At 42.3% G+C, this 12,636-nt stretch overlaps 1 protein-coding gene across 1 annotated transcript in view; it reads left to right on the top strand.

The window, feature by feature from the left end:
• Window positions 1-12,636, top strand: part of Plcl1 (phospholipase C like 1 (inactive)) — a 342,922-nt gene that overhangs the window by 292,425 nt on the left and 37,861 nt on the right. Inside the window, exons 4-5 of the mRNA XM_021168858.3 lie at window positions 9,383-9,458; window positions 11,454-11,563. Coding sequence (XP_021024517.1) covers window positions 9,383-9,458; window positions 11,454-11,563 — 186 coding nt within the window. The remainder of the gene's footprint in view (window positions 1-9,382; window positions 9,459-11,453; window positions 11,564-12,636) is intronic.

The raw sequence follows: 12,636 nt of genomic DNA on the forward strand, positions 1-12,636 counted from the left end.
ATTAGGGTACTAGTTGCCATAGAGACAGACAGCAGCCATCACTTATTCCCTTGTAAGCTGAGAAAGGAAAATAAGCCATTGTGAGGGTGGCTGGCCCCTGGTGCTGGGTCTGACTTGAGAAGAATGGCTCTCAGGCTGTGGTTGGGCAGTTTCTGCTTCACATCACCACTGTCTGATGGTGTCTTTGTCCTTTCTGGTTTACCTGCTAAGTCCAACTTTTAATATTATGCCTTCTTTCATTTCTGTTTTTAAAACACAGCTTACAATTGTTAGCAGAGCCAGGCTTTAACAAACTCTGAAGTAGTTTAGCATGGAAAGCAGGAATAGTTAAATGGAGTCCAGTTATAATTGCCAATGGAAATGACTTCTCATTTGGTAGTAAGCCGAGTGAAGGTAACCTGCTGCGGGCTATGCAGCAAGCACACCACAGAAGCGACTGAGAGCACTGTGCCATGTGTACTGCTTATTTCTTTCGACAGTGCACAGGGCGAGGAGGGGTGTGCCTGTGCAGCCATTGACCCTGAATTAAAAAATGCCTTGCTTTCAGTTTGCAGGACTGTGATGCATTGGCAGGCATCTGCTCTCAGTGCATCAGTGTTTGTGGTTATTTTTAAGAAGTTACCTGAGATACTTTGTAGATCCAGAGTGATCATGTGACAACATGGAGTAAATCATGCCACAATACTTCATCAACTCCGTGGTAGCTCCAGAGTTGGGGCGCTCTGTGATCTAATGCCTCTGTAGTCTTACTACCCTCCTCAACCTCCCCCAAGCCATCCTGACTTTGTTCACTCACACCAAACTTGTTCTAGTCTCCAGGCTATTATGAAGCACACTGCATTTATTCCTGGAAAGTTGTATCTTAATCCTTAGCCAGTCATTTCCTGAGAGACCCTTCTCCAACTACTGACCCCACTTCCATGCTATTTCATAGGTATTTCTCCACCACGCTATTCAGAAAGGTCAAATATTAATCTGCTCAATCTTTTATAAATAATTTTCTTTATCTTCTCTGAGTCCCTCAACTTGAATGTGTACTTTGTAAGGTTGGAGAGACCCTGATTGCCTCACATTGTTCTCTTTAAAACCGTGTTAGCATACAGTATGTTCCAATAAATTCTAGTTGATTAAACAAGAGCTGCAAGCATCTGTTACTGATGCAAATAGTGTAGTTTTAGCGTATGATGGGTTGCTCCATTGTTATTTCCCTCTCAGGGCCAGCCTTGGTGACTTGCTCCCTGTCCAGTCGGAAGGACCATTCTGCCAGCCTCCTTTACCATTCCTGTCCCCTCCTCCAGTTTCAGTTTTACTTCCCACCATGTCCTCATTCCTCACCCTTGGGATTTCTATCCCACATGACTTAGGTGAAGACCTTTTGCAAAACTGATTGTATTGATCATTCATATATTGACTTTATGCACAGCATCAGTATACCCCTTTTGATATATCACTGTCTGTATTCTTAGTCTTTATATTAGTCAAGGAACAAACACAGTTTTGGATGTCTGTTCTATGCAAGGTTCTGTGTGAAGTGGTAGAGATTTTCTTTAGGGTGGTTGTTCTAATATGAGGGTAAAACTTAAAAGGGGAAGGGAGGGAGCAGTGACAGTGTGCTGAGGGTGATCAGCCACTTTCGTTGCTACTTCATTATTGTGATTGCGATGTAGATATCTGCTCTGCAGGATATCTTGATTGTGAGCCCCGTGAAAGGAAGGGTCTTTTCAGCTCCTAAAGGGGTCTTAACTCTCAGGTTGTAAACCACATAGAGTCCTTCGAGACTTCACTGGGCCACTGTGCACCTTCTCCACTCAACAACGATCATACCCTGGCCTCCCTGGCCCTTGGCAGAATTGTATTTGCAAATAATTTGGAAATGAAAATGCTATCTGACCTTTAATGTGCTTTTTTTTCTTTGCATGGCTGACTTTTTACTTCTTTAATGTTCTACCTGCCTAATTTTTCATGGATAGTCAAGATCTATTTGCTTAATATATTCTAACCTTTTATGTGTTTTTAAATTAGTGTGAGAACTTTTGGGTAGTTTGTGTTCTGAGTGCCTCATTCAGAGGACGATTAAGCTATAGGGGATTGCAACTGTAAACGGCAAACCAGAGCAGTCTTCAGAGGTGATGTCTGGACTGAATTATTTAACATTAACATAAAAGTTAAAACTTTACTAAGGCAAGAGAAAGAGATTTTCTGATGATAAAGAAGTCAGACAGTCTAGAGAGCATGAATCGAGATTAATAGTTTACTAAGTCTGTCAGACTGTGATTTGGAAAGGGGCTGGCTGTACTGGCACAAGAAGGAATGTAGCAAAAAAGAATCAACTGCCAACTAGTCATATCTGGCAACGGAAGTAGTGGACAGTAGTCAGTCAAGCCAAGAATAATGGGTTGGCTTAACTCTACTCTCTTTTTGTTTTTTTGAGACAGGGTTTCTCTGAGTAGCCCTAGCTGTCCTGGAACTCACTCTGTAGACCAGGCTGGCCTCGAACACAGCAATCTGCCTGTCTCTATCTCCCAAGTGCTGGGATAAAAGGTGTGCACCACCACTGCCCAGTTTAATTCTACTATCTCTCTTTTTTTTTAATTAGGTATTTTCTTCATTTACATTTCCAATGCTATCCCAAAAGTCCCCCATAACCTCCCACACACACACCCCCCCCACTCCCACTTCTTGGCCCTGGCATTCTCCTGTACTGAGGCATATAAAGTTTTCTAGACCAATGGGCCTCTCTTTCCACTGATGGCCGACTAGGTCATCTTCTGCTACATATGCTGCTAGAGACACGAGCTCCAGGGGTACTGGTTAGTTCATATTGTTGCTCCACCTATAGGGTTGCAGTAGTGTTATTGTCAAAAGATTGTTAGCCTCAAGAAGGAAAAAAGTTTGTAGTTTCCTAAAGAAGTAGCTTCTCCCTTTCCCTCTCTCTCCCCTCTCCCTCCCCCTCCTCCCCCTCCCTTCCCCCCCCTCCATGCATGCATGTGCCTGCAAAGGTCAGAAGAGGCTGTTGATCTGCTGGAGTTACAGGAGACTGTGAGCCCCTTTGACTTGGGTGCTGGAATCCACATTTGAAGGAAGCATCCTGCTCTCCTAACTGCTGAGCTATCCCTCCAGCCCCATCCCTGGCCCCCGAAATATAGTTCTTTTTATTAAAAGCAATTTCCATTGAAATAAGTAAATAAATCAAAGATATTCTTCTCATCATTTTCCCATTGTAAAGTTTGTGGAAAATGTTCTATTAGTTTGAAATTCAAAAAGTATACCAGTTTGTACAGCGGTAAAACTCAGAAAAATAGCTGTGTGTGTGCCCAACTGGAGCTAGCTATTTCAAAACAATGAACTTGGTGCATGGACACCTCCTCACTCTTGGGTACAGCAATGTCAAATGATGCATTTTTTTTTCAGTTGTTGAATAATGAATTAATTCTTGTCATCTTGAGTGGTTGCAATTTCTATTTGATACCAGGTTCTTAGCAACATTGGCTATGAAGAATGCATCAAGAAGAATTATTTCAAGACGCTTCTTGGATCTAGCTTACATGCATTCTCATTTGACCTGTATTCCTTATTTCTTGAATTTTTGGAACACTTTAGTTAAAGACATTGAGCTAGTCAAATTGGCCTGAAAAATGTAGAGAGGTTTCATGTGATGATTCATTTATCAGTTAGGTTGGAGTAAAGAAGCCCAGGGCAGGAAGAAGGTACAACTTTGAATATATCTGTAAAGAAAGAAGATGAATTGAAGGTAAAGATCCACTCTGAATGTGGGTGACATGCAGAATAGTGTCAGGGTCCCAAACTGAATAGAAAAGGAAGGAGAAAAATAGTGGCCAGCGCCCACATCTCCCTCCATAGGCTTTCTGGTTCCCCTGGAGGTGAGGAAGCAGCCCCATGATCCAGCCACTATACCTTCTCCTTAACGACAGCTGGTCTTCCTTAAGTGACCCAAACAACCGTTCCTTCTTTAGGTCACTGTTTGCCGGATATTCACATCAACCAGAGAAGTTAATAAAATCTCCCCACCTGGCATTTTGTATGAATGAGAGAAATTGTACTAAGAGCTGGGTAAAAACCAACATTTCAAGCAATTCCTCAAGGTTAGTTGGCAGCTGCTTTAGAAGTAGAACAACTGAGAAGATATAATGATCCCTTTATGAAGAAAGCAGTAATGGTCTCGAATTGTCACCACCACAAATGTGGAGACAGAGGATGTGGTCGGCTCTGCTCAGGTTCTGTTGTCTTGTCCTGTTATAAGTCAGGCTGGGTAGTGTGACCTGAGGCTAAGCCCTGCACACGGATCACATCATTGCCGGCTTCCCAGCAGCTGGCAAGGATCCCAAGGTTTATATTTGTTTTTGTTTCATAGAGAATTGACTATGTTCAGGGGGTTGAGTGCTTAAAATCAAAGAGATGTCAGTCTACAAATGGTGCTTGTATTTGTCCCATTTAACAGAGAACATTCAAAACTTCAGAGAACTGCCCCCATCTAGTTTGCAAAGATCTAAGTGGCAGTAGTCCCATTAACAAAGGCGCTGCGTTTAATAGAATTCAAGTAGAAAAACACTTTTTTTTAATTGGATATTTTTCTTTATTTACATTTCAAATGTTTTCCCCTTTACAGGTCTCCCCTCCAGAACCCCCCCATCCATCCCTCTTTTCCCTCCTCTAAGAGGGTGCCCCCCTACCCATCCACCCACTCCTGTCTTTCAGCCCTGGCATTCTCCTACACTGGGGAATTGAACACCCTCAGGTCCAAGGGCTTTTCCTCCCATTGATGTCCAACAAGCACATTCTCTGCCACATGTGTGGCCAGCACCATGAGTCCCTCCATGTGTATTCTTTGATTGGTAGTCCAGTCCCTGGGAGCTCCAGGGGGTCTGGCCTGTTGACACTGTTGCTCTCTCCATGAGGCTGCAATCCCTCCTCAGCTCCTTCAGTCCCTTCTCCAACTCCTCCATCAGGGACACCTCCCCCCAACACAGGGAAAATGTTGAACAGAACACCGATGGCTTACACTCTAAGATCAAGAATCAACTTTCAACAATTTGAACAGATAATCCATCATACGACCTAGAGACCCAAGATCTGGTTTTTGACTAGAAAGAAGGCAAAAGATAGATGGCTCGTAGCGGGGAGAGAAGAGCAATGGATCTGCAAAGCTTCATAAATATTCTCAGGCAGGAACCTGTCTGAATGTCTATCTCCTTCCTTAAAAAGTAGGGATGTGCATGAAAGAACTTCTAACTATTACATATGGAGACTGCCTCTAATGGCTGACATATGTTGTGAATTCTGTCTAGAAGATGCAGCCATGGCAAGCTTCTACTTTCATGAATTTGCCTGATGGATGCTGCTAAGTGATGCTCCCCAACTTGTTCTTGAAGTAGAAACTCAACCTTTAACACTAATTGCAGGGTAACCTATAAGCTTAGGTCTGGTGCTCACACTGATCTCAGAGTAACACATGATAAGCTCAGGTCTGGTGCTCACAATCCATGGGTTCCACTCTCAAATATTTCTTTAACCCTGTACTGTTAGGCAAATACGCTCTCAGCTCATATTCTTTTTCTGCATAATGGTATTGTCTTTGATAAACTATCCTTACAGTGACTCTAAATAGAAAGTTTGGTGGGACGATGAATTTAAATGGAATTCCACAGAAAATTAGCATCTGTGGAGAGTTTTTGAGTCATGATAGGATGAAACCTTACCATTCATCAGTTCAGCTTCCCTGTCCTATCTAGAAGATGTATTCACGCTCACAGCAGGCTTCCTGGGCTTCTGGCTCTGCCCCCTCTTCTGTGCTATTTCCTGAGCATAAAGTATAAAAATTGTGTTGTAAATCTGTCAGTTGGGGCTGGGCACCCCCCACAGTCAGGTTTTCTCTATAGTTTGATCAGCAGTAGTGTTCTGTAATGGTCTTCTGCTACAAAAAGAAACTTCTTTGTTGAGTGGTGAGATCTACACTTCTCAAGCTGGGCCTGAACACAGGATATGCAGGCTGGGCTGGCTCAGAGGTTTGATACACAGCAAGTGTGTAAGGTCAGGGAGCGGGGAACAAAAAGGGCTTGACTACAGTGGGTGGTGAGCATCCAGCAGTTAGCAACAGTGGAAATCTGTGGTGGAACCCTGGCCTAATTAAGTAAGGGGCAGCTTTTTTTGGCACTCAGTACTTTTCTACACTTGCCCTGTCTGGAGCCTTGCAGAGAGGAAGTTCTAAAACCATAGGCCAGCAGGGAAGGAACCATGTCGAGGCAGCTATCTAACCCCTTTGCTCTACTGACTTCTACTCTTGATACTTGGTAGTGGTTCCTTTGGCTGATGTCAAGAAAAGTCAGAAGGTGGGAGAGCATGCATGGTGCTGCCCAGAGAGATCAAACTCCCTACCCTGAGCCTAAGTCTGAGCCTGGGAGTGGATTGAGAAGGGCAAGGAAATAGTACTTAGCATTCTTTTTACATTTTGTGCAAATATTCTCATCATAAGCTGTATATGCATAGTAAAATACTAGCATATTTGCATGTGTGTGTGTGTGTGTGTGTGTGTGTGTTAAGAGTAGAAGCTAGCGTACAGTTTTCTTCTGTTCTATGAGTGTGCCTGGCAGATTTGATCACATCATCATTGTTTTTCAGCTCACATCATGTCTGGGGAAGGAATGAAGGCATTATGGAGAGTCTATTGTAAGGTGCTATTTGCTTGGGTTTGTGAGGTTGTTTTCATTTTCCCTGTTGGAGCCCAGGCAGTTTAGAGCACTATAATATAAACGGGATCAGTTTACCGCTCTACAGCCATTTGCAAGTTGTGATTCTCTGGAAGAAACATGGGAGTGGCAATTGTCTTTCAGCTTCTTTCCAGCATGAAATTACTTTCTTTCCCTGTGATGCCCTGGCTACCATTTGGGAACACGTGACTTTGGTTTAGTGAGGTAGCACAATTAATGTTTTTCTTATTTACAATAAAATAAATGTTAAAAAGTCCTGTTTCACCTCATACATCAAATATCTATCATGTGTACCCCCATGCCATGCCACACGGAACATGAGCCTCCTACCTTGGAAACCACAATTGTGGACCACTGAAATTGAGAGTGGTGAGCCTTGCTATGAAATGGTCATAGGGACTACAGAATGTTTGATGAATCTAAGAAGGGATGAAAATACCAAGAGAAGAGATCAACAGAGAGGAAAATGAGAACTGAGGCCAGGTAGTTTCTCATATGTGGAAATGGAAGAGGAAATAAGAGCATGGGAACTCCAGAGGGAGCATGATGAGTAGTGTTAATTGCTGGACTGGAGAGATTAGGACAAAGAATTGGTCAGAGGGTAACTGATGACAGCCAGAGCCAATGTCTGACCATCACAGTCAGTCCTGCACAGCATCACACACACAATGGATGTCAGCTGCATTTGATAGGAAGGGGAGATAGGGACAACTACCTAAATCCACTGAAATATTTCATTGGTGGTTTTGTTAGCTCCTTTTAAGTTAAGAGATGAGACTAGAGACAGAGGTAGAAAATATCAATGAAAGATAAGAGGATCGTTAGAAAAAGGTCCTCACGTGATATAGGGGAAAATGACATTGCCAGTCTAGACAGCAGAATCAGAGTTGACGAAGAGGATGCTTCCATCTGAGCTGGCCACAGGTGTAGTGACATTGTGGAATTTTGCAGGAAATATAGTCCACTTACACACGAAGAGGTTCTGTAATAAAATGCTGCAAATTGACAGAAAGAGGGCTTCTTACTGGAGAATCATGCTATGTTTTCTTGTTTGAGTGGAAAACCAACAAATTGATCTCAGTTAAGATACTATCAAAGGAATTTATCAGTCACCTTTTAAAAAGATAGCTTTCCAAGGAACAGATTAGAATCTGGTTGTAATGGATGGTACATATGGCCTTGTTTGTGCCTGTGGGCTGGAGCAGGTCTGCTCCTGTGTGTGAACCCAGGCATTCTCATGTGGGCGTGATGGGGGGTAAAATAAAAGAGATGACAGTCAAAAATGGAAGCAGTTGTGTGTCAGGAATGGGGACTCTGAGTTTAGCTCCATCATTAATTAATTCCATTTCACTGGTCAGAAGTTTTAACCTTATAGTTTCTATATCTACAAAAGAAAGGGGTTGATTATGATATCTGAGATTCACTAAGCCTTAAAGTCCATATTTTAAAAGCATGTGAATGTATTAATTGTACTTCCATTACTGTAACAAGTATCTGAGATTTCTTTATAGAGAAAGATGGTCTGTTTGGGCCCATAATCTTAGAGGTTCTAGTGCTTATGAGGCAAACACTTTGGTTACTGGTCTCTGGTGGAGTGCTGTGTGACAATAGTCATGGCACTTGGCCGAGTCAACTCTTTACCTCATGGCTGGAATTGAAATGGAAGAAGCAGGAGGGATTCCATCCACAGCCCCACTGAAGCCATGAAGACCTCCTGGGAGGCTTCCTTCACCTGCTATGAGCATCTTCCCGGGGATCCAGCCATTAATTCATGGGACTTGGGGGCCATTTAAGTTCCAGACTATAGCAGTAACATATGTTGGTTAGGTTAAATGTGGGTTTTGTCCAGCCTCTGAGAATGTTTCTCTTGCTTGAGTGTCAGAAAAAATGTTTTGTCTATGATATGACTCATTGGAACATCTGATGAGTTTTGAGAATAAAAATTCAACTGATAATGCATTTGTAAATGCTGAAAAAGACTAAATTAGGTTGGGTTCATGTGGGATTTCCCTCTGATGTTTTTTACTTGATAGCTGCACTGCCCCTGGCCACCAGTGGCCATTTGATGAATTGTTTTAAGCCTACAAGCCCTTCTCCTGTCTTTTCTCCCTCCTCCCTTGTCTTCTTTTCTATCCCTTGATCTTTTTTCTTCTTTCTTGCTGTTTAGCCCTGGCTGGCCTACACCTCACTATATATTTCCGGTTGTCCTTTGGCAGGCAAACAGGCTGGCTTTGAACTTGCAGTCACTCTCTTGACCCTGCTTCCCACAGGCAGTGGTAACAGGCATGTTCCGTTACACTGGGCATTACTCTTTGGAAATTGAAGGTGTTAGTGTAAATCAACAGTTTATTCAGTCTAAACCTTCACGAGTTTTTATGGTGTTGATGACTAATTTATAATCTGTATTCATTTACTCACCAATTATTGTTTGGCACCCATTGCATGTCTGGTATGTTATGCAACTGGTGCAATTGTAAGACAGGTGACTCTTGTCTGAGTGACTGGGTGAGAGCTGGGACAGAGATTTTTGCATCTTTCCCCATCTCTCATGATTCTCCCTCATTCCTGGATATATTTTGAGAGCATCTCCATGCATTGTCTTCCCAGTGAGCCAGTTTAAGGATTCCTAACAACCACTCTTTGATGTTTTGTGACAGATGATTCAAGAGAGCCGGGTCCTCATAGAAATGGCTGACACAGTTCAGGAAAAGATTGTACAGTGTCAGAAAGCAGGTAATATGTTTTGTTTTTTTCTACTTTGTTTAGAAACCACAATGACAAGTTATAGCAGATTCAAAAAGTTTCTGTTCTTCCACATAAAATTAATATATTTCAGAACAGTGTTTGCAGTTTAAGTTATATTTGCCTTTGTCTGGTAAAGGAGACCCTTAGGTGGTAGCAGGTTATATTTGTGTATAGGAGGGTAATGTTTGAAGAGGTCGAGAGATGAGGACATATGGATAAACCCTTGTGGTTGGGGGCCTCTTAGAGTTTTTCACTGCTAGTGGGGAAGTTGTGGTTTTATGTGGCCGTTTAAAACCCACTTCACAGTTAGGATTTGAACCATAGTCCTATTTACTTCTGTGTTTTGGCTCTTCCCGATTCTCATTTTAGATTTGTTCTTTCATTAAGGATGGGAGGGGGTCATGCATCCTTGTGTATCCACTGATACCTGTTTATTCTCACTTTCATCTGCATCAGTGAGCTTTTGTTTCTTGGATCCATGTGCTCCTCCCTCCACACATGAAGTGATGCTGATGATGAGGAGAGACAGAGGACAGTGCTGCTTATCAGTGTGCTTATGATGTTTGAGGAACATGCACTATCTTATTCTGTCCTCTTAACAACTGTCCATCAGATTCCTTTCTGGGTGGGACATGTAAGAGGCTGGTGAATGATCCAGTCTTCATGTCAACACATAATGGAGTTGACTAGCTTGGAAATAAATGGTTTTTACTAGTCTTACCAGTGAGCAACTTTGGCTATTTTAGACAGAAAAACACAACAATCAAACTATCCGATGCACACAGAAGCACAGGCGGTGCTTTGAAGCTCTATGTTCATTGACCCGTTTGATCTTCACCACAGTCCCATCTGGTGACACTCCCACTGTTTCCCCAGTGAAGAGAGTGAAGCCCAGCATTTCAAGTTCAAACTCACACAACTAGTGAGTGGGTGATCTAGCATGGAAGCCTGGTCTCTGTGCTCCTGCAAAGTCAGTGTGATTTTAGGCTACAGTAATAAAACCAAGGTGACTGGAACAATGTGTGAAATCCCTACCCAATGGTGGGATGTTTCACGCCCAGGTAGGACACTGTGCACTCCCAGATGGAGCTGTCTGTATTAGTCAAATACAGAAAGCCAACTGGTTTAGTGGCCCTGCCTGGATGTCACCTCAAAGATGGGTCACCAATGAACAGAAGCAAGTTAGAATGCTCAGTGCAGAGGAGAGTCCAAAGGCATTTAATCTAATCTCTTTATACATATAAAGGGCTGATCTGTGGGTGAGAGATTAGAGCTCCTTACTCCAAGGCCAGCTTGCACTGAGGAATATGAGCTCTGGGAAAGGAGATCTTGGCTCAGAGTCAGTTGCAGCTCTCCAAAGATGGAACAAGTTGTCCAGAAGAGACTATGATTCTTATCTTGAGGTTCCTAGGGAAGGGCTTCAGAAGATGATAGTGATGTAGTTTGTGACATTCAAGCCCGAGTGAATGGTAGAGCAGAAAGTATATGAAAGGCCACTCTGAAATACAAAACATATGGGTGTTCCTGAGATTTTTTTATAAGTCTTTTTATTTGAGATGAAATCTTCTAATTCCCGTTTTAACTGCATGGGCTCAACGGCCTGCTTTGAGGCCATAGGGCTGGCTCATTAACCAAAGCAAATGATGTGCGCACTCTCCCGAGCTTACCTCGGCCTCCCACAGCCTTCTACATAGAATCCTGGGAAAGGACACGTAAGGTCAGTGGCAGCCATTGGAGGCTTTGCTCCTCATTGTCCCTTGTGCTTCTCTATGCATGCAGGATGCTCAGAGTGAAACAGAGCCTGCATCAGTCATTTTTAGATGCCTTCTAAGTGAATAGACACAGAGATAATTCAATTTATTTAGAAATTATGAGCGTGAACAGAGGAATATAAACATACTCTACTGAGAACATTTTCATGGTAAAAATGCATGTTTTCCAGAAATACAATCTAACTTTTCTTACTTGTGTTTTGCTTCAAAGGGATGGAATTCCATGAGGAGCTTCATAATCTGGGGGCAAAGGAAGGCTTGAAGGGAAGAAAACTCAACAAGGCCATTGAGAGCTTCGCTTGGAATATTACTGTATTGAAGGTACATAAGTTCTCTTGCTGTTTCTTTTGTCATTTCTCTGCTCTTCTCTCTATGGTAGAGAGAAGCATCACCCGCAAGTACAGTGATTTGAATGTTAAGGCTTGAGGGTCCTGACCACTGGGGTTAGCTCTAAGTGATGGGGAGACAAAGCCTGGACAGAACTTTTAATTTTTTTTATTTTTCTTACTAGGGCAACAAGGTTCATGATGGAGGCTGAGGTCAGCACATGAGTGAGACTTAATTTATTGCCGTGTGTGTGTGTGTGTGTGTGTGTCTGTGTATACATGTGTGTGTGCACATGTGCTTGTGTGTGTGTGTGTGTGCCTGTATTTATGAGAACAGTTCTGCAAGTCAGTATGGCTTTTTCATTTGTGTAAAGTCATGCCAAATGCCGCTGGGATAGTTCCAACGTAAGAGATCTGGAATAGTCTTATACTACATAATATCTGGGGCCACCGAGGAGCTTTATTTTAAGAATATTTAGTATAAATACATTTCTTCTTAAAATTTTTAGAAGTTTCTTGAGATTGTAATTTGCTTTCTGCTGCAAATCAATTTGAAATTTGAAATAAGGATGTCATATTTTGTTTTCTGATATAAAAGAGAAATGACTTAGGGGATTAGAAAAACTTATTCCAGACATTTTGTTGGGAAAAGCAAACCATAAACAAATTAGTAATTGCTAATTCTTAGAGAATACCTATTACATCCAGTGCCACTTATTGACAGTTATATGGAACAATCACTTAGCACACCCCCTATCACTATCATTTTACAGCTGAGATGGGGTCATTTGGATCTTATGTATTACCAGTGGTTCATCAGCTCATTAATGGTGCAGCTGAGGTTTGAACTCATGGCTCTGTCTTTAATCTGCTTGACAGAGCTTCTGCATATCTCTGAAAGTATGAAGTGAACTGTAAGACATATTCCATGTGTTTCTTAAAAATTCAGTGCATATGTGTTGATCAGTTCCCACCATGTGGAATTTGTGATAGTCATTGGCAGAATACAGATAATATAAGAGCTATTGTATTTGGCCTCATTAGTAGCCTGAGGCTGGGGTGGGGAAG

Source organism: Mus caroli, unplaced genomic scaffold (assembly GCF_978045245.1).
Source record: "Mus caroli unplaced genomic scaffold, Mus_caroli_1 scaffold_1, whole genome shotgun sequence".
Lineage (NCBI taxonomy): Eukaryota > Metazoa > Chordata > Mammalia > Rodentia > Muridae > Mus > Mus caroli.